The sequence below is a fragment of the Meriones unguiculatus genome, chromosome 1, assembly GCF_030254825.1.
Source record: "Meriones unguiculatus strain TT.TT164.6M chromosome 1, Bangor_MerUng_6.1, whole genome shotgun sequence".
NCBI lineage: Eukaryota > Metazoa > Chordata > Mammalia > Rodentia > Muridae > Meriones > Meriones unguiculatus.
In genome coordinates, this window is record NC_083349.1 from 193042674 (window position 1) to 193064572 (window position 21899).

The 21899-nt window shown below is 44.3% G+C and overlaps 1 protein-coding gene across 5 annotated transcripts in view; it reads left to right on the forward strand.

Moving 5' to 3' along the window:
• Window positions 1-21499, forward strand: part of Edc3 (enhancer of mRNA decapping 3) — a 42303-nt gene extending 20804 nt beyond the window's left edge. For all 5 annotated transcript variants that reach the window (XM_021653504.2, XM_021653503.2, XM_021653505.2 and 2 more), the window contains 3 exons: window positions 10685-10838; window positions 15758-15975; window positions 19364-21499. In XM_021653504.2, coding sequence (XP_021509179.1) covers window positions 10685-10838; window positions 15758-15975; window positions 19364-19698 — 707 coding nt within the window. In that variant the 3' untranslated portion in view covers window positions 19699-21499. The remainder of the gene's footprint in view (window positions 1-10684; window positions 10839-15757; window positions 15976-19363) is intronic.
• Window positions 21500-21899: the final 400 nt, after the last annotated feature.

The following is a 21899-nucleotide window of genomic DNA, read 5'->3' on the forward strand; positions in this document are numbered from 1 at the left end:
ACCAATCTGCTTTGCCAGCAGAGAGGGAGAGAGTGTGGGGCATGTGAGCGTGAGCAGACCTGAGTGTGCGTGAGCAGACCTGAGTGTGCGTGAGCAGACCTGAGTGTGCGTGTGCAGACCTGAGTGTGCGTGTGCAGACCTGAGTGTGCGTGAGCAGACCTGAGTGTGCGTGTGCACGTGCTTATTCAGTAGTTCTGCTGATTGGGAAAATACATTCAAGAATCAACTAAATTTAGTTCCTTTTTTTAACCCAAATTTCTCTGGAAAGCTCTTTTTGGTTCTTTGGCATTGCTGCTGTTTCTACTGGGACAGATTGTAAAGCAGTCTGACTAGGCCTGCCCTATAAGATAATAATGTTCAGTAGTTACTCCAGAATGGGTCCACACTCACAAGTTGGAAAAATGTGGAAACAAATTGTTTGTATATGTGTATGTGAATATACAGTGAATCAGTCCCAGGAAATACTGCTTAGTGGTGGTAGGGTGCCAGAAGAGAGTTTTTGCTAAATGTTTTTAGTCTTCTAAAATGCAAAATTAGGACCATTTGGGTCTGGCAAAACACTGCTTGGGCTGAGAAGATTGCTCAGTCAATAGAGGGCTTACTGTGCAAGCATGGAAATCTCTAATCTGAGTATGGTTATGCAATACCCACATAAACACGTGTGGTGTGCACACATGTAATCCTAGTGCTGGGGAGGTGGAAGCAGGAGAACAGGTTCTTAGAGTTTTCTGACTAGCTGGTGTATCAGGGTCTATTTTAGACCTGCTCTTAAACTAATAAGATAGTTTAAACTAGTAAGGTGGTGGTGGTGGTGGCAGTGCACACCTTTCATCCTAAGCACTTAAGAGGCAGGCAGAGCTTTGTGAGTTCGAGGCCAGTGTGGTCTACAGAGCAAGTTCCAGGACAGCCAAGGCTATACACGAGAAACCAAAACAAGAAAGAAAGAAAGAAAGAAGGGAGGGAGGGAGGGAGGGAGGGGAGAAAGAGAGAGAGAGAGAGAGAAAGAAAGAAAGAAAGAAAGAAAGAAAGAAAGAAAGAAAGAAAGAAAGAAAGAAAGAAAGAAAGAAAAGCCAGGTGGCACACACCTATAATCCCAGCACTCTAGGAGGCAAAGGCAGGGGGATCTTTGTGAGTTGGAGGCCAGCCTGGTCTACAGAGCGAGTTTCAGGACAGCCAGGGCTACATAGAGAACTCGGTCCAAGTAAGGTAGTGAACAATTGTAACACTCTGTTTTAACCTCTGGCCTTGATATGCATCCCCCAAAACACACAAACACTAGAAGAAACTGCTGTGTTTATTGTTTGTAACCTGCTCTTACAAATGTAGGAGCTGAGCATGGCGGCACAAACTTTTAATTCCAGCACTCTGGAGGCAGAGGCAGGCATATCCCTGGGTTTGAAGCCAGCCTGGTCGACAGAGCGAGCTTCAGGACAGCCAGAGCTACACAGAGAAGCCCCATCTCAAAAAAACCAACAACACAGAAGGATTTAGTAGGAAGAGCTAGGATACAGCTTAGCAGTCAGGAGCTTGACTTGCTCAGGGCCCTGGGCTGGTCTTCAGCATGAGGCTAGGAGTGGGGAGTATAGGAAACACAAGGGTACCCTGTGTGCCCAGAGTGCAGTGAGGGTGTAGACAATAAGAGTGCTGGGAGTTGAAAGGCAGGCAAGTTTAGGATGGAGTTGAGAGCTTTAGTTGGGAGCAGAACAGAAGCTCTTGGGCAGGATTTTTGGGCTGAAAAGAGGATATTTATTGGCAAACTGGGCAGGTATTGATGATTAGTGTAAGTTAAAGGCTTGGGAGGTTATTCACTAGCTGGATTGGTTGAGGATAGATTTGTAAGGGTGACTAGAAGGCAATAAAAAGAGCTTTAGACCAGAGCACAGAGGATCTTATATTATCTTTGCTAGCCTTGTATATTTTGTCCTACACCTGGGGAACAACTGAAGGGTTTCATTTTAATTTAAAAAAATTTTGAGCCAGGTGTAGTATGGCACACGCCTTTAATCCCAGCATGCAGGAGGCAGAAGCTAGCAGATCTCTTTGAGTTTGAGGTGAGCCTGTTCTACAAAGTGAGTCCTGGACAGCCAAGGTTATATAGAGAAGCTCTGTCTTAAAAAAAAAAAAAATTTGTTTCAGTGTTATGCATATGTATGCACAATGTGTGTATTGCATGTATGCTACAGTGCACATGTGGGGTCAGAGAACTCTTAGAGATGGGAGTCCATTTCTTCCACTGTGTAGGTCCCCAGTCTGTCAGTCTTGGTAGCAAGTGTCTTTACCCTATATGCCATCTCACCAGCACAACCAAAAGATTTTAGATCAGAGCACTGTATGATTGCAGTCTTTCATCCTGGTCTTAGGGTAAGATTTAGCACAGAATGAGAGGGACTGAGGACACTGAAGCAGGATCAATTTGGCTCTCATGACGAAACTACTGTACTGGGATTTTGGACCATGAAGTATAAATTCAAAGACAAGAAAGACATGACAGGAGAGTTTGATACAGTATGATGACTGAAGACAGGTAAACTGTTGAATATGTCGGAGGTTTGAGAGGCATTGGATGTGTGTGGTGTAGGAAGAATGGATCGGAGTCCAGCTGTAGTTAGGTTGCCTGACTTTGTAGAGAGCTATGTATGGTTTTGTGGTTTGATTCCCCCATCCCTCTTTTCTTCTGCAATGCCTTGTGGTTGAAGCCAGACAAAGAAAAAGATAGAGGTGCCACTGTGAAGGATAGAGAGGTAAGCTGAAGAGTGGAAAGTTAAGAGGGTAGTTGTGAGTTTCAGTGTGAAGGATTGTGAGTTCTAATGCCAGTAGGAAGCCCCTAAGCTTGTGTCCTTCTCTGTAGAGTGGGGAGATCGTTGTCAAATAAAGTAGATTGGAAAGCAGCTTTTACAATTCCAAGTTCCTATCGGTTACTCCGTAAATACTTGAGTTTAAATGTAGTTGCAAAGGCTGCCTCAGTAAGATTACTTCAAAGCATCAACATTTACAAAATAGACCAAGTGCCAGATACTAGGTACTAGATAGCTAGATACTCAGTCACCTCAGGATCTTTAGAGTGCTGGACAGCCAAATATGTAAATATCTAAATATAAAAATGGGTTCAGTGCTTATCTGTGGCTGAAATGGGTGGTGGCAATTGATGCAATAGCATTATGGTTAACAGCATAACCGTGAGTATTTGCTATATCCAAACACCATTCAAAGGACTCCAAGTAGTAACATCATATGATTTTCATAGCATCTCTGTGAGATTGGACTATTGAGTTTATTGTCTTTATTATCTCTGTTTTGCTAAAGTTTTGTTTTAGGTGACTTGATCAAGAATGACTTGAGCGTCATTCAAACTATTTTTCCCCAGGTTCTTCTAATAAATTCTCTATTTATGAACCATTCCTTTTGGAGAAACTTCACTTTTAAGAAAAAATTGTAAATCTCTCTCTTTCTCACTCTCTTTCTCTGTGTGTGTGTGTGTGTGTGTCTGTGTGTCTCTGTACATGAATGTGTGCATGCGAATGCAGATGTCGTCAGAGTCCATAAGAGAGAGGTGGATCCGCTGGAGTTAGAGTTACAGACAGTTATGAGCTGTCTGACCTGGGTCCTGGAAACTGAGCTCCAGTCCCCTGTGAGATCAGTACATGCTCTTAACTACTAAGCCTTCTCTCCATTTTGATGGAAAGACTTTACTAACCTCCACCATTGATTTTCTGCTATAGAGCCCTCTTCTAAAAGGATGGGTAAGTCTGTTGAATGCTAGTGGTAGAGGCATTGACTACAATTATCCTGTCAGCTCTACTGAAGAATTATCGACTACTTCTACTCTGTGTCTGCTGAGATTAAGAAAGCAGCAAAACCCACACTGAAATGATTATTGTCTTGCAAAGGATCTAGTCTCAAGTTTGAATTAAGCGCCCTGGCTTTAACTCATGTGCTAACCCTTAGACCCATTTCTCCTGATCTCAAGAATCTGCTCTGACCCCTGGCCAGCACTGGTTTGTCTTTGCCAGCTTGTATTTCTTCCCATCCTGGCCAACTGAGTCTTTCAAGCTTCGATGGGGTGCCTTCTCCCTTTGGACAGGTTTGATTCATCACTTCTACCTGGCAGTTGTCTTTCATAGTTGGCATTCCATTCTGCCTCTGAGCTTGGGCCACTTTTCTCTGTTTCTTGTCACCAAGAGTCTTTCAAAAACCTTCTAGCATTTTCAAAAACTATCTAGTATATTTATCTCTTTAAGGAAGCTACCTTAGGTTCCATGCCAGCTTCATCTTCACGAGGGGGAATCCAGGAGAGCCTGAGCTACAGAGTGAAGCCTCATCTCAAACAAACCAAGTAATGAGGAAATCTGGTATGCTTAAAAAGAATTCTTCTTCAGGAAGAATTCCAGAAGAAATTTTGGATTTTGAAGAGGCTGCTGAAGAATTTTAGCCTAAAGACTGTGGAGGCCTCCCTCCATGGCTGTTATCTGTTATGTTTTTTTTTTTTTTTTGTTTTGTTTTTTAGATTTATTTATTGTGTATGTAGTATTCTGCCTGCATGTATGCCTGCATGTATGTATAATGAGATATAGATGAGTCACCATGTGGTTGCTGGGACTTGAACTCAGGACCTCTGGAAGAGCAGACAGTCCTCTTAACCTCTAAGCCATCTCTCCAGCCCACTGTTATGCTCTTGAGGAAACTGCTTCTCTCTTAGAATTGAGTGTTATATTACATTACCTCTTAGACTGTGGAGCCAACCCACTAGGTAAATTCCTACCTTAGCCTCTGTATGAGCCTTGAGACTCATCACCTTCCCATTACAAACTAGAACAGGTGCTATAGAGAGCACATTCCAAGGGACAACCTCAGAGGAGGCAACAGGAATTGAATTCAGTGTGTTTTGACTAGAACATGAGAGTGATCACCCTGTGCTCCATAAGCAGAAGTGATGAGCCCAGTCTCTGAAGTCATGTCTCTGTAAGCAGACTGCCTTAGTGGCCATCTGCTTCATTTGGTTCTAGTAGATCCTCCATCACCAGAGTACAAACAGTTAATAAACTTGGAAAACATCATAGTGTCTTGGCCTGTACAGTAAGACAGGTGGTTGTCACAAGCCTTAAGAGGTTGGTTATTGGTTCCACTGGGAAGGGAGTCGCTCAGCTTGTTGCTGAAATTTTAAGGGTCTGAACTCAAACAAAGGGCTGGAGGAACTGGAATCTACTACATTTTGGCCTGATATCTCCAGTTAGATTACTGGGCTGATCTCTCCCGGTGTAACTACATTGCTGATATATATCTTCTTGCTCATTCAGTGCCATGGTTGCTTATCCAGAGTGAAAAAAAGTTTGATTTTAGAGTATCTACCATCTTCCTTAAAGGATATACATCAAAGCCAGTTGTTTTTGCCCAACTGCACCCTGACTCCTTGTCATTCCCAGTTATATTGTTGGAATAGCCATTTTTTGGTATACAGTATTAAACTTTGTAGTCAGTGTTCAGTATTAAACTTTACATCTTCCTTTGTGCAGAGAATTCAGCACTCCCTTTCCTAATGTAATAGCAAGCAGTGCCAGTGTCCTGTAGCTGCTCCCGTAGAGCCTTACCTTTACTCACAGAATATTCATTCTAGCTCCAAACTTGTGACATTTTCAAGACCTTTTTGTTACCTCGTAAGTCTCCCAGACATTTCTTGAAATCAGTTCTGTTTGGCCTTTCTATTCTTGCTTTTTTTCTGCCTCCATCTATTTCATAAAATAGTTAATTTTATGAATGTTAATGATTAAATTAAAATTGTATTGAAATTTTACTCTTAACCTGGCTAGCACCCTTGTTTAGCAAGCTTTATGGCACAACAATTGAGCAGTATTAGTCTGTTTTAACTCTCTAAGCTAATCTGGCTTAGAGAGCCAAAACCTCAGAGATACTTGCACATCTTGCCTGGCAGGTTGGTGTTGTAGCACTCAGGGTCCAACGCGGGGTTTGACCTGATTTAAACATTACATACCCTCCATGTTTGTTGAACATTACATGGTAACACCTTAAGATGTTCAACTTTTATGTTCGATTTATTAGTTAAAATAATAAATCTGAGCTGGACACTGGTGGCACATGCCTTTAATGCCAGCACTTGGGAGGCAGAGGCAGATCTCTGTGAGTTTGAGGCCAGTCTGGTGTACAGGGTGAGCTGCAGGACAACCAGGGCTACACAGAGAAGCCCTATCTTGGAAAACAAAAATTTACTGACCTGATGTCTTACTACCTGAGTTTGATCCCCAGAACCTACATAATGGTAAGAAAGAACTAATTCCCACAAGTTTTCTTCAGACTTCTACATATATACCATGGCACATGTGCACAAATAAGTAAATAAATATTTTACAGTAAAAATTGAGAAGAACCTAATACTAGGAGAGGGAAGCCAAGAGTTTAAAGTATTTAGGAACTGTTGGAGTAACGATTTGAAGCAGCCATGGTATCTGGGACCTGATAGAGGTGATGTGTGAGGTAAAGGTTGTGAGAGAGATGCAGTCAGAATAGAAGACTTTGTGTGCCAGGATAAAGTTTGTTGTAGTGTATCTTTAGGCTTCTTTTAACAGTCCCTTTTGCTGCTATGTCACATTTTCTGGCAGCTTTAATATATATATATGTAGGGGCTGCCTGTACATTGCTAGTCGGAAGGTATAATTTGCAGGTGATTTTGAATCATAAAAAACATGCTACCACCCCAAGACTCCTTATTTTGGGACTGCAATAGAATAGACTCAGTTAACAGAGGAATCCCATACCCATCAGGTGAGTTGTGTTCCCTGTTCAAGAGATACAGGGCATAGAACCTTTCCTACCAAAGGGCCACATTTATTTGACAATTACATTACATTGAGAGACACTTTGTTTTAAGAGTTGGGCAGGAGAAAGGCTAGACCTGGGTGGATAAGAGGGGAAGCTTGGATGTGGTCTTACCAGATTGGGGCATGGAAAATGTCAAAACATATATGTGTATAAGGAGAGAAAGGCCTGAAGTGGTGTAGACTGGAATGGAGAATAATAGTGATAGTATGAGACATGGCAGACATAGGCAGTATTAGGCCACTGGGACCTATGACCTAAGAGACAGCCCAGCCCCATGCTGTGGAAATGAGCAATGCAGGGAGGAGCCTCCTTTCCTGGCCCATGCAGTGTGTGCTTGAATTGCTTTCCTTGATACGTAGAGGTAAAGGGAGCCCAGTGCTCTGCTTGTCACAAACTGGATACAGTTATATCTCTCTTTCTTTCTTCAGTACAGCTGTAAAATACATATTCTCTGATATTCAGGGAAACCCAGCAAGTAATTTGGCTGGGTCCACCGTCCAACCCAAACATAATTAGGCTTGGCCCATGTTCAGACTGCCAGTGTTATTGTTTGCAGTATACACGCTATGTTCTTGCTTCCTTTCCTTTGGGGCTTATTTTATTCCTCCTGCCTGTTTTTGATAAGCCAGTCCGTCTTCTTGAACTTTCTTTAAAATGTTTAAAAGGAACATTTTGTGATTCTTGTGTGTTCCTTTTAGAGAAGCAGAAAGCAGCTCCAGTAAGGCCCCCAGCATATGACTGCAGGCAGAGAGGATTCTAGCCTGTCTTGCTCTAGGTTATAGAACTATGCCAGTCCATTAGCAGTGCCCCTTTCCCTCAGCATAGACCAGGGGGAGATAGCAGGAGACTCAGTTTCCAGCTGTCGTAGCTCCTAGGCAGGATGGAGAGTGTTTGTGTCCCCTAATACCCAGTTTAATTCATATTTTTCAGAGCTGTGAGAGGACAGCCGTCTGAAAATGGATCTGCTTGTTCCCAGAGAGCTTTCTGTCTGTATACAGTATAAGAGCTAGGCTTGGAAAGCTTGATTTATCGTGTAGTAGGCCATCCCATTTAAAACCCTATGGTACTAGTTTAGATAAGTAGGCAAAGGCGTGCAGACTGAATGAAGCTCTCCTTTCCATGATTTTGCAGGTAAAGAAGTTTTTTGTGTGTTTTGTTTTGTTTTGTTTTGTTTTGTTTTGTTTTGTTTTGTTTTTTGAGGTAGATAGGTGTGTGACTAGTCGGACAGGACATCTTAGGAATCTTGAAAATTCAGCCAGCTTTTTCACTGCTATCAGGGCTTCATAATTAGTCCTGATAATGTGTGCCTGTCTAAAACAGGCCATAAAAATAAAATAACTGCTTTAATCACTCATAACATGTAAGGCCAGGCTACACCTTCAGCCTTGGCACCTGTGCCACAGTGACTTACATTTTAGGAAGGGGGGGAGGAGACAGGGAAAGAGGGAGGAGACTTTCATTGGTACTGTTTGTGGCCTTTGCCCATAACAAATGGGAGCCAGGCAGGCAGAAGCACTCAGCTGACATTTATTTTGATGAATGTTAGGCATTTTTCATTATGTCTTCCTTGCATTAAACTGTATTATACTGCCTTACTTGAGAAAACACAGGCCTGAATGCTATAGAATTGAACTTTCTGCTTGGTTCCTTTTGATAAAGTCCATAGCAATAGCCTTCTTGTGTCTGATTTGGATAATTTGCATAGCCAGAACTGGATTCGTGATAGAAGTAAAAGAAATTTCTCTAGAAATGAACAGTGGGGCAGTCAGGCTTTTCTAAACAGGATGATAGAACAATGGGATGATGATAAATCCACAAAAAAACGAATGTTTCAGCTGGGCATGGTGGCACACACCTTTAATCCCAGCATCGAGGGAGGCAGAAACAGGGGACTCGCTGTGTATTCGAGCCCAGGATAGCCAGGGGTACACAGAGGAAATTCTGTCTCAAAAAAACCAAAAGAAAACTAGTGTTTTTAGGCTAGATCATAGCTATCGTGAGGTTTGTGTCTATATATTTGACCAACTGCTGAGCTCTTGCCTGTATTTAAGACAGAGATGCAAGGAAACCATGGCTACTGGTGTGAAAGGGTCACCTCCCTACTTTAAGAAGTTGAGGATATGGGATCCGAAATGCTAAACACAGATAGTGTGCCCTCCTCTGATTTTGTTTTGTTGTTGTTTGTGGTTTTTAGATGTGTATTAATATTAATTGGCTGCATGAATGTCTGTACTAAGTATGTGCAGTACCCACAGAAGCCAGACAAGTCAGGTTCCCTGGAACTGGAGGTACAGATGTGAGCTGCCATATGGGTGCTAGGAATCCAATCTGGATCTTCTGAAAGAGCAGCCAGCACGCCTAGCCTCTGAGCTGTCTGTATTTGCTTCCTCAGACAGGGAAACTAAAAGGTCTTCTTTGTCAGTGGGTCTGCTCCTCTAGGGCCAGTCCAGCATTGCATTTGTAAGATAGCATGTTATCTTGGGGAGAAGGAGACCTTCTATACTAAGGCAAGGGCTTCCGATCACAAGTTTTTACTTTGGTCTGATCTCTGAAATGTTTCTGGTCTGCAGATACTGCTATACGTGGAGTACACCACATAAACTTTTCCCAAGTATACTAGGTGCTGGACAGAATTCTTAGAATTTTGTTTCTGGCGAATGAAAAATGTTTTTTAAAGTAGCTTGACAGTTGTTTCGCTGTATTCCTGTCTGATGGCCAGAAGGTTGGGTAATATGCAAATAGGGAGAAAATGACAAATTATTAGAGAAAACAAGTTGCTGGCTAAATTTCTTAAACTAAGTGAAAGAGAGAAATAAGAGGAAGCAGAAAGCAAATGGGTGGAAATTCCTGCCAAGAAATTGATGAAAATAGCAGTGTTTAGAGGGGCCAGAAGGCTAGTTAGTATCTTTTCCAATTCTTGGGAAAAAGGAGCAACCTGTTTATGAGGAAAACTTTGGGAAAAGTGTGCTGTTTTATTGTGATGGGATGCTGTGACATCTATGCATAGTGGCCTAAAGCTGAATTGCTAAGGATGGAGGGCAAGTTTCTCCCTGTTTTCTGTTGATGTGATCTAGAGCAGGGGTTCTCAACCTCCCTATGGCTACCACCTTTTCATATGTTTCTTCATGTTGTGCTGACCCCCACTCGCCTTAAATAATTTCATTCCTAGTTTATAACTGTAAATTTGCAATTGTTATGAATCATAGCATAAATTTCTGTGTTTTCTGACGGTCTTTGATAACCCCTGTGAAAGGGTCATTTGACACTCCCCACCCTGGCTATGGCCCACATGTTGAGGAACTGCTGATCTAGATATGTTATATAGGTTGTCATTTACTCCTCAAGCATGCCTTAGCCTTGAAGGAGGCTTGGTCTTGTTGAGAGAGAGTCTCTACACAACTCTGGCTGTCCTAGAACTCACTGTGTAGACCAGGCTTACCTCTAACTTGAAATCAGACTGCCTCTGCCTTCAGAATGCTGAGATTGAAGTTGTACTCCAATATGACTGGCTTGGTCTTAAAAAGTTTGGTGTAGAGTAAAGTTTATTTGGTAGTTTTTGCCTAACTTGTTAGGCAAATTCTCATTACTCAATTCTCATTACTGAATAAACTGAAAATGGCTGTGCTTGCTTGTAATTCCAGAAATTAGGAGGTAGAGACAGGAGGATTTGGAGTTCAGGGTCATTCTTGACTACATAAGCTTAAGCCTTGGATGCTGTCTCAAAAAAATAAATAAATAAAAATAAAAAAGGCTGGCATGTGCAGAATCTGCATAAAATGCTCACTTTTTTTTTTAAAAAACCTTGATTTCTTATAATACGTTTTCCTTGCTCCTTGCCTCTGTTTTACCACAGACTCTGGCCTGGTGGTCCCAAGTATTTCCTATGAGCTACATAAAAAGCTTTTATCTGTGGCTGAGAAGCACGGTCTGACCTTAGAGCGGAGGCTTGAGATGACTGGTGTGTGTGCCAGTCAGATGGCACTGACTCTTCTTGGAGGACCCAACAGGTGAGTGGCTCTAGACTGGCAGTGCCGCATGTGGTGTGGCAGTGCCCTCTCTGGTCAGCCCACACATTTCACATGCACATAGGAGCTGCTGCCAGGCAGTCACCGTCCCATCTGAGCCTTTTATGCTGCCAAGGTTCTTTGCCCTTTCTCTTACCCATCTCCTGGAAGTCCTTACTCTTCCTTCTTTGCTGATAGCAGTGTCTGATTCTTTGAGATCTCTGCTGTTTGTCAGGCCTGACTTTAAAGAGCCTTGCAGAGATCTGCCCTTTGACACTCAACCTTTCACTAGAAAGCACATTAGTCTTTGCTATGGAATTATTAATATTTGGTTCATATAGTTATTAAGGCAGCAGTTATCCCTTAACCCACTATTTTAGAAATAAATGGACATGGAAACCTGTTAGATTTTTAATAAGCCTTATTACACCTATGACTGGGCAGATATTAGCCCTCTAAGCCAACTTGTTTCCCGCCCCCAAACCCCATCCACTTAAGCTGTTCCTGCTCCGTCGGGGCAGTCCTCAGAGCAAGCTGCTTTTGGCCACATGTTGCTAGTCCATCCTAACCGTGGTGACCTGCTCCTTTCTCCTTCCTCCTCTCTCTCCCAAAAGCCTGAGAACCTTCGCTTCACCTACCGCTTTCCTGCCCAGCCAAGTGTAGGCGTTTTATTTGCCAATCAGGGACAATTTGGGAGGCAAGGTTTATACCACATCATTTTGGACACGTGAAGATTTGCTGGTGAGGAACTTGGGGAGCAAGCAATTAGCATTTGAATCCATAGTAGCTCCAGGTCAGCCCCACCAAGTCTTGAGCACCTAGTGGACAGGTGCTTTCTGCCTGCCCAAGGGCTGCTGTCAGCGCAGAGCATGGTCTTACTGGGGGTGTGTTCTAGGTCTTCGGCTCGACACTGAGCACACCAGTGACACCCCACACTGCTCATGTCCTCTAGTAGTCTGGGGAAGTCTTTCGGGAAGTACAATGAGTTCCATAGTGAAGGAAGCAGAGAAACTATCTAGGAATTCTCTGGCTACAATGAGCTGGACAGTGGTTCTAAAGCAGTCTTAACGAAAACAAGATTGATCCAGAATAGATAGATTTCACTCTGGCCTCTACTCCTTGCTTTGTAGAGTTACGAGTATTCGTTCCTCGTTGTGTTTTGTGTGGGCAAGTTCTTTGCTGTGCAGGGCCCCTGATGTTCCTGTGCAGAAAGAGGAAAGAGACTCCAAGGAGGAATAGCTTCCTGCACACCCTACTCTCACAGTGAGAGTAAGAATGAGTTTTGGAATGAGTTCAGTGGGGAGAAGAGTTTTGGAAGCCATTAAGTGGCTTTCTAGAAACCGTGGGAGCAGTCTGTGCATGCCTCACCAGTGCCTTCTTTTCTAGCCAGCTTCTTGTGTCTTCGCTGCTGCTGCTTCCTCTTCTCCTCTTTCTCCGCCTTCTCTTTCTTCTCCTCTTCTTTTCCTTCTTCTTTTCTTCTGTTTGGTTTTTCAAGACAGGGTTTCTCTGTGTAGCCTTGGCTCTCCTGGAACTCACTCTGTAGACCAGGCTGGCCTCAAACTCACAAAGGTCCACATGTTTCTGCCTCCTGAGTGCTGGGATTAAAAGTGTGCACTACCACTACCTAGCCTTAGAAGAATCACAAATCTAAACTTTTATATAAAAAATAATCAACCATTTCCACCTTAAATCTTTAAGGTGCACATCTACTCATTAATAATTTTTATTAAAGCATAACAGAAAATTGAGGGTAAAATCAAGTATAAGGAATGTCATCTCAGTCACCTGCCCAGCTTGAGAGTCTCACAACAGCCAGTCCTACTCTAGGCTGTTGTTCCTGCTCACCAACTTCAAAAAGTCTCTGGTTTTACTATTAAGAATGTACTTTCCTGAACTTCAAACTGTTCTCTAAGATTTTCCATACCAGAGCCACTAACAAAAACATCTTTACCTAACCTTGCTAAACAATCTGTATTTCCAAGTTGTTTCTAAGGATAGTGGTCATTGCTAACAATCTGTATCTCTTAATTTTTTTCAAGGGTGGTGGGTGAATCATTAGTCTGTTCCAGCAGCAATGCCTGAAAGAGATCAAGCATTATTGTGACTGCCAGTGATGCTGCCCGGTGAGGGACTGGAAGCCTTGGTAGAGTTTTCCTACAGCTCATAGATTAGGAGGGATATGGTGACCACAGGACAACAGAGCTGTGCTCCATAATAGCAAGAAGTCCTCGGGACACATAGTCCTTGGGTTATGCCTCTCCAAGACACCTAGCATGTCTCCTGTGCTAACCAGTGGGCTTCATTCCGTGAGTTCTAGAGGTGTTTTGCTGTTCCTCCTGCATGGCTCCACCACTTCTAATGCTGTGACCTTTAATACAGTTCCTCATGTTGTGGTGACGCAGCCATAACATTATCTTCGTTGTTACTGCATAATTGTGATTTTGTTATGAATCATAATGTAAATACCTGACACAATCCCTTTGAAAGGGTTGTTCAACACCCCACACACAAAGGAGTCACAGCCTACAGGTTGAGAACTGCAGGTCTAGAGGCAGAGAAAATGGGGTAGTGACTAGTTTGGTGTCTGTGTAGAGTTTGGTGCTAAGTTCTCTGAAGTATCTTTGTGAAGAGAAGTCCTGAAATTCTTTTCTGTCTTGGCAGTACCTGTAATCTCCCTCCCTGTAGGTGATGGTGATTGGCACTGTTCTACCCCAAAGTCTTGCAGTTCACCTCTTCTCTACCTTGCTGCCTGTGTTGTGGGATCAATCCAGGGCTGATCCAAACCTCCTTAGCATTGGCTCTCATAAGACAGAGGCATGTCATCTGTGACTAGCAAGAAAATAGACTTTTCTTCAAGTCAGGTCCTGCCCTGATGCCTAAAAATCTCAGTTGAGAATTTCTATTTCCATTCATTCACACAACTTCCTAGAAAATAATAGGAGTTGTCCATAGCACTGCCCTCATCAGATTATTGGCACCTCAGGAGCAAACCTGGATTGGCAAATAATCAAGGACAGTAGGTGTTGAGAAGAGGAGAAAAGTTAGCATGAGTGAGAGGTGAGAGCCTTGATCTAGAAAGCAAAGAAAAAGTAGCTCAGAGTTTGAAAAGTGGGATGTTTGCAAGGCCTTTGGGGCTGGCCGGCTCTGCTGCTGTCCTGGCTCAGATCCAGCTCTTTGGGTGAGTCCACTCTAGCCTCTGCTCTGTCTGTGGGCTTCTGGGCTGTGTGGAGGAGCCAGTTGCCAAGTGGATCTGGTCCTAAGTCAGCCAGATAGTCTTCAGCTTGGAGCTACTGCCTGCCTTACTGGTAGTCAGGGTACTAGAGCCTGGGTGCTGCCTGAGGGCTATGAACTTGAAGGTGGAACCTGGTGAGCCTCTGGGCAGCTAACATCGAGGATAGGGGGATGTGCAGCAGCCTGGAACTTCCACAAAGCCTACTCCCAGGTGCCCTGCCTCACTGCAAGATTACCCTGACTATGGGCAGCAGCAGGATAACCTAGATGAGTCCAGTATTTATGGTATGTCAGAGACAAGAGGTCTTGAGCCAGACCTATGAATATTTGCATGTAAAACTGTTTGGGTAAGAAAATAATACTATGTGACACACTGCAGTTTCCAATGCCACTATGACAAATGAATATGAAATGGAGAGGTAGGAAAGATGAGGAGCAGAGAGGTACATGTGTGGTGGAGAGAGGCCAAACTAGAGACTCACCAGCAGGGACAGGTGTGAGAGAAGGGCTTTGTGTTACCACTGAGGGACATGTGGCTGTTGCAAAGGGCCATGTTGATGTCTGTGGTCTCTTGCCCCTGGAAACTGCTGAGGCCCATAGTCCATGCGAATGTCTGTTGTTTGTGCTCCCACTGACCGTAAAGGGCAAGGAAGCTACTTTGACAGTGGCATTGATGAGTGTAGACCCACAGAGAGACAGGGACATGGAAAGCTTTAGTGACAACCCCAACTCCTACTCCCCAAGGTAGAACAGGAACTTTAAGAGAACTCTTAAAAGCTGTCACAGGGATGCTGTGAAGTTGATGGCTTCTGGTGGGGTGCAGGTACAGAAGGACTCAGCTTTCTTTAAGGGGCTGGACACTAGGAATTTGATCATGCCCCAGTGAGTATATCAACTGCATCAATTGGACTATTGGTGTGGGTTTTTTTGTTTGTTTGTTTGCTTGGTTTTGGTTTTTGTTTTTTTGTAGACAGGGTTTCTTTATGTAGCCCTGGTTGTCCTGAAACTCACTCTGTAGAACAGGCTGGCCTCAAACACAAAGAATCCTCCTGCCCCTGCCTCCCTATGTTGGGATTAAAGGCATGTACCACTATTGCCTTATTGCCTTTTTCTTTTTTATTCTTTTTTTTTTTTTTTTTTTTTGTATGTGCACAATGGTGGGGGCAGACCTTGGAGGACTGGGAAGTAAATGTGATTGGGATGCATGATGTGCAATTCCCAAATAGTCAATAAAATATTATGTTGCAAAAAAGTAAAGGCTGTTTAGTCACAGGACATAATTTGAGGATGGGCAGGATAGAGCCTTACAACTGCAGGAAAGAATGAAGAGCCTAACATCGCTGGAGTCAAGTAACCTTGGGGGGTTAGGGTCAGAGATGGAGCAGTTCCACCACATGGAGTTTTGGACCTAACTGTTCACGTGAAGATGTTCTTGAGTCAGAACATCGTTCTGACAGACAGAGCTGTATGCTACTTGTTGTGGGTTAGCTAGTGGGAAGAACAGGCAGTGAGGGCCATGCTGCAAGCCTGGCAGACTTGTAGAGGGCCTGGGCTTCTCTGGGGCCTAGGGCTTGGCCAGCAGCGGAGAGAGTTACGGTGCCCTTGAGGACAACAGGCATCTGTCTTTGTGATGGTTCTCAAGGGATTGGCCCAGTCTGTCCAGTAACTGCTTCTTCACTTGTGTGTTCTAGGTTGAATCCTAAGAATGTCCACCAGAGGCCTACAGTAGCCCTGCTGTGCGGGCCCCATGTGAAGGGGGCTCAGGGTATCAGTTGTGGGAGGCACCTAGCCAACCATGATGTACAAGTCATCCTCTTCCTTCCTAACTTTGTCAAGATGCTGGAGTCTATCACCAATGAACTGTCTCTCTTCAGCAAGACCCAAGGTCAGCAGGTGTCTAGCCTAAGAGGTAAGTAAGCATCAGCACTGCAGTGTAGCCCAAAGGTAGAACACTTTCTATGTAAGGACCTGGCTTCACAAAAAAAGTGCCTCTCCGTATGGGTCAAAGCTTCCTGTGTCCTTGGTAGCATGGCAGTCTGATGGTGCCACCTGGTGGGGCCAAGTAGAAAGGCAGCACATGGGTAGGAAATAGGGACAGAATGTTCTTGAGTTTGAGGCCAGCTGGGACTATATAGCAAGAATCTGTGGGGAAGTACATGTGTATCTCTGCACACATGCACACATGCACACACAATGTTCTGCTTCCAAGGTGTCTTTAAATTACCTATAGGAAAAAGCCCAAGCCCTACCCTTTTGGCCACTCAAAAAGAACTAGATACCCACTATCTCATTTCATAAGTATTTACGGGACAAGCACTAGTCCCAGTTCTGGGAATAAACTTGGCATTGATTTTTTTTTTAATCCGTTTTTCCAGCTACATGTGGTGGTACATAGCTTTAATCACAGTACTTGGAAGGCAGAGACAGGCTGATCTCTGTGAGCTCAAGGCCATCCTGGTATACATATCAAGTTCCAGGGCTACATAGTGAGACCCTGTCTCAAAGAAATAAAATTGTTTTCCCATGATGGGATTCACACTGTGGTTAGGAGAGATGAACCTACAAGTAAGTATCATTAGGTCAGATATGGAGTAAAATGTAGCAGGACGAACAGAGCATGCTGGAAGGCGTAGAGGAGAGTGTTTCTGAGTTGGGTGGTAAAGAGGAAGAGGAGGAGATCACTACAGTGGTTTGAGTTTTGACTCCAGGTGGGATGGAGAGTCATTGGTGGCACCAGCAGAAAGATTATCTACTAGGATATTTCTTTGTAGACAGAATCTCACTGTATAGCCACATTTGGCCTGGACCTCACTCTGTAGACCAAGCTAACCTCAAACTCATAGACTCAAACCTGCTTCTGACCCAACTCAGCTCCTAGACAAGCTTTGAGTGGGTCTTTGGGATACAGAGGGTTCTAGATGCTCTTAGGAGAATTAGGGGTAGCAGATAGCTGAGATAGTAGTTATGCTAAGAGGAGGTGGTGAAAAGTGGTTAGCTTTTGAGTCATTTGTGAAGTTAGAGTCAGATTACTGGAGAGAAGCAAGAAAAGAAATAGGAGTGGCTCCAGTGAGCAGCTCAGGAGGCCTACATAGAGAGGTTCTCAGCTTTTAGGGGCCAGCCTGGGCAACTCAATAAAACTGAAAAGACAAGGAGCTGGAGAGATGGCTCAGTGGTTAAACGCAATTGCTCTACTTTCTGAGGGCCTGGATTCAATTCCCAGTACCTTCATGGCAGCTCAGAAATATATGTAGCTCCAGGTCAAGGTATCTGACACTGTCTTGTGGTATCTACACATGTAGTGTACATTTATACATAGACATAAAATAAAAAGAGCTCTCTGTGTGTGAGAGAGACACACAGAGAGAATGCTGTGAATTTTTTGACTTGATTAAATTGCCTTTGAAGTGGGACTTGTCAGAGAAAGAACACCTCAGGTTAGATGTTTGTTGGGTGTCCAGGAATTGGGACCACTGCTGCTCAAGCAGGAAATTCTGTGACTCTAGACTAAAAGGAAGGATCCAGCCTCGAGTTCAGGGGCTGTGTTGAGGGGCACAGAAGCTGTCATTAGTCTGGAAAAGGAGAGTCAGAGGACTGAGTTCTTTTGTTTCTGCAGGCAAGGAGTGGGTCAGGGAGGGAGGAGGAGGTGCAATGGCCTGAAAGCCAGGTGGAGGCCTGGAATACTTAGGAAGCACAGTTTTGGTGTAAGAAATTCCTACACTGCAAGTGGGATTTAAGTGAAAATAGGATAAGAGAGCAAAGATGAGAGAGAAAAGAAAGACCTTGCCAGAGGCCACATGGCAAGTGTGGAGCCTAGACCAGAACCACAGGTTTCTGTGTACATACAAAAGGCTCCACTTTTTTTTTTTTAAGGGTTCCACTCAATCTGTTGGCTGATTCATGACCTACAGGAACTTTATACTCATGAGTCTTTAAGTAGGGAAGCTGTGAGTCTCTAATTGAGCACTGTCATTAAGTAGGCTGAGCTCTAAGAAGAATGCTGGGAATGGACTGCAGTCTGAACATGCGGTGCCATGTTCCAGCCAGGCCTTCCTATGGCTATCAAAAAATTTTCCTGTGGCAGCTGCTCCAGGAGCTTGGGGATAATAATGACTGTGCAGTTTAGTCTCATTATTGCTCCTGTCAGGTTAATCCTAGCTTTGCATACATGTCAAGACTTCCTGTTGTCACTGTTTCTGTCAGGTTAGTCCTAGCATGCATTCATGTTGAGACTTCCTGACCCTACTGTTACAGAGGACTATAGTCTGGTCAGAGCAGAGAAGTCTTTTTCTTTCTTTCTTTCTTTCTTTCTTTCTTTCTTTCTTTCTTTCTTTCTTTCTTTCTTTCTTTCCTTTCTTTCTTTCTCTCTTTCTTTCTCTCTTTCTTTCTCTCTCTTTCTCTTTCTTTCTCTCTTTCTCTCTCTTTCTCTCTCTCTCTTTCTCTCTTTCTTTCTCTTTCTTTCTTTCTTTCTCTCTCTCTCTTTCTTTTCTTTCTTTCTTTCTTTCTTTCTTTCTCTTTCTTTCTCTCTCTCTCTCTCTCTTTCTTTCTTTCTTTCTTTCTTTGATTTATTTATTATTTATACAACATTCTGCCTGCACACCAGATCTTACTATAGATGGTTCTGAGCCACCATGTGGTTGCTGGGAATTGAACTCAGGACCTTTGGAAGAACAGTGGGTGTTCTTAACCTCTGAGCCATCACTCCATCCCTCTTTTTTTTTTTTTAAGGAAAAAATACATTGCTGTTACATTTTACTTAAGTTTGTGTGGATGTGCATGTTATGGCATGTTTATGGAGGTCTAAAGGATAACTTAGAGAAGTCAGTTTTCTCCCCCACCATGTGGGTCCTGGGGATTAAACTCAGGTCATCTGGCCTGGCAGCACTGAACCATCTCACTGGCTGTTAGAGAAGACCTTTAAGCTCTGGGAGAACAGAGATTGTTTTTCCCTGTTCCTGAGTTTGGACTGAGTGGAGGATCCATGTGCATGAGGAATTCCTACAGAAGGGCAAGCTGGCTAGAGTATGATGTACAGGCCAGCCTTTGAATAGAAACACCTATTGCCAGGTGGTCTTTCTGCTGGACCCTGAGAGCATCCCTGAGAGGGCTGGCATCATTGGGGTTAGTCAGATATAAAGCCCTATCTGCAAGGCAGAGGAGGTGAGGGCTTTATGCCCTTGAGAAGGCTGATCTTTGGAGTGGTACTATCTAGAAAACCAGGTGTCCCTGGAGCTACCTGAGGCCTGGTTTGGCCTGCTGTCTGCTCCAGGAATTTTCAGATGCATTCTTTCCATCTGCAGATCTTCCTACTAGCCCTGTGGACCTGGTTATCAACTGCTTGGATTGCCCTGAGAATGCCTTCCTGCGGGATCAGCCCTGGTACAAGGCAGCTGTGGCCTGGGCCAACCAGAACCGGGCACCAGTGCTCAGCATAGACCCTCCTGTGCATGAAGCTGAACAGGGCATTGATGCCAAATGGTCCCTGGCACTGGGCCTGCCTCTGCCTCTGGGGGAGCATGCAGGCCGAGTCTATTTGTGTGACATTGGCATTCCCCAGCAGGTCTTCCAGGAAGTTGGCATCAACTACCACTCACCCTTCGGCTGCAAGTTTGTCATACCCCTACATTCTGCCTAGAAGGGTTCTAGGCAGTTGGACCCTGTATTCCCCTGCATTCCTGCCACCAAACCCAACAACGGACGCCTTAAGGATGTGAAGCTTTGTGGACCTTGTAGAGTATCTGTTCAGTTTGTTTCTTCTGTGAGAGAACAAAACTTGCCTGCCACCTTCCCTTCACCAGGGAAGGCTTTCCCACTGGCATGCATGTCAGGAATAGACCAGTGGCTCCAGGCATCTTTCTATCCTACCTGCCTCCATTCAAGTGGGGCTTTGTTTACAGACATAGGCAGCTCTAAGACTGTTTCAGGTTTACAGCCACTGGGCATGGGCTGGCACTTTGTGGGGTGGGCCAAGGCCTTTTGGGGCTTCCACCTACTCTATTTCAGAAGGCTTTATGTCTCTCCCATGCTCTCTCTGGCCCTGCAGCCAGCTAGCCCCCTCTTCCTCTAATCATGTAGATCAGGCTGCATGGCAGCTGTCCAGAAGACAGTCCTGTGTTCTCCTTAGATCCTGAGAGCTGTGTCTCTGCTTTCCCTGAGGGCCACCCAAGTTTGTTTGGAAACTTTGGACTCTCCTGAGATGATCCAACTTTGTGTTGGCACTTTTCCTGAGGAGTGTATGGGATGATGCCTATGATGAGATTTTAGACTGGCTGCTTTGCTGTCACCTTTAGCAGTTTCGTGCCTGTCAAGCTACAGTGCCCACTTCCCAATAGTGCCCACTTCCTGGTTGGGAGTCAGACTTTCAGGATGCAGCTTTTCAGTATTAGGGAAACCCTGAAGGAGCTTGGTGCTGAGCCAGAGGAAGCTCCCTGGTGCTTCTGCCCTAGGCCATCACTTCCTACCTCCTTGCCCATAAATACTCCTTGTCTGCCCCTTCTGTCTCTGGAAATGATCCTCTGCGGCTGTCCCAGGTTATGTCCTCCCTCCTGCTATGACTTCACCCCAGTTCTTAAATCTGGGTTTTAATCCTTTATAGTTGCCCTTCCCAGGTATGCAGACTCGGGACAAGTGGCCTGTCTCTAAACGCCAAAACTGAGCTCAGTTCTGGATGACCTTACTGGTGGGGTTCAGCCATGGAAACATCACACTGCTTAGATCCTAGGGCATTATTCTCAGGATCTTACTGGGCTTGGGTCCTATAGGTTAGTGAGATAGGACCATGCCTGGAGCCTTAGCAGAAACCTTTGCAAAGGACTTGTATTTTGAGGCTTCTTCCTGCTTTGTCCACCCCTGGTTGCAGGGTATTGGTGGACAGGCAGATGGGCTCACTAAGATGTTTGGGTAGAAGGTAAACCCTGGTACCGTGGATTTCAGGCTGCTTTACTTACCAGAGCATGGCCAGGAACAGATGGTGATAGCCTTTCCTTTATTTCATCTTTTCTCTAAAATTATCCCCAGCTATAGAAAAGAGGCTAAAGGAATGGGAGCATCACCTGCATGTCAGGACTTTGTTGCTTTCAAGCTGGGCCTCTTTTTCTAAAGGCAGGGTTACAATTTGGGCAGCAGGCAGCCACTCAAAGTTACTAGACACTTATAAAACGAGGTAGGACTCTGATCCTGAAGATGATTACTAGCATTAAGTTCTGGTGACCCTGAAGTGGTCAGACTTAAGAAGACTCACCCTCTTCTCCTTGCCCTTGGCCTGGACCTCTCTAGAGTTATTGAAAGTGTTCTACTCCTACCTGCAGCTCTTTTTGGAAGTTCCTGCCGAGTTGCTGTTTTCAGTCAAGTGGTCAAATCTGTCACTAATGCATGCAGCTCTTGGGGAACCCAAAGCCAGCACTAAAATAAAGTGACAGAGCTCTTTGCTATCTGAACTGCTTTGTAGAGTGTGAAGTGCCGTTTCCCTAATCCTTAGGAGCTTTCCCTGATCACTGATTGTTGGTATGGTTATGTACATAGGGACATGATGGACAAGGCAAAACCAGATTCTCCTTGGTTAGCTATAGGGAGCTGTGTGTCCCTTGAAATGAGAAATGCCGAGCGCCTTCTAGGTCTGGCAAGTCTTACACCTCATCCCTATCCTGGGGCCAAAACTCAACTCTCCATAACCCTAGAGCAGTGGTTCTCAACCTTTCCAAATACTGCGACTGTAAAATTCTTTTCATTGTCACTTCAAAACAGTTTACTCTTATGATGCATTGTAGTGTTTTCTGGTGGTCTTAGGTGGCCCTGTGAAATTGTTTGACCTTCCCACCCCCAATGGGGTCATGACCC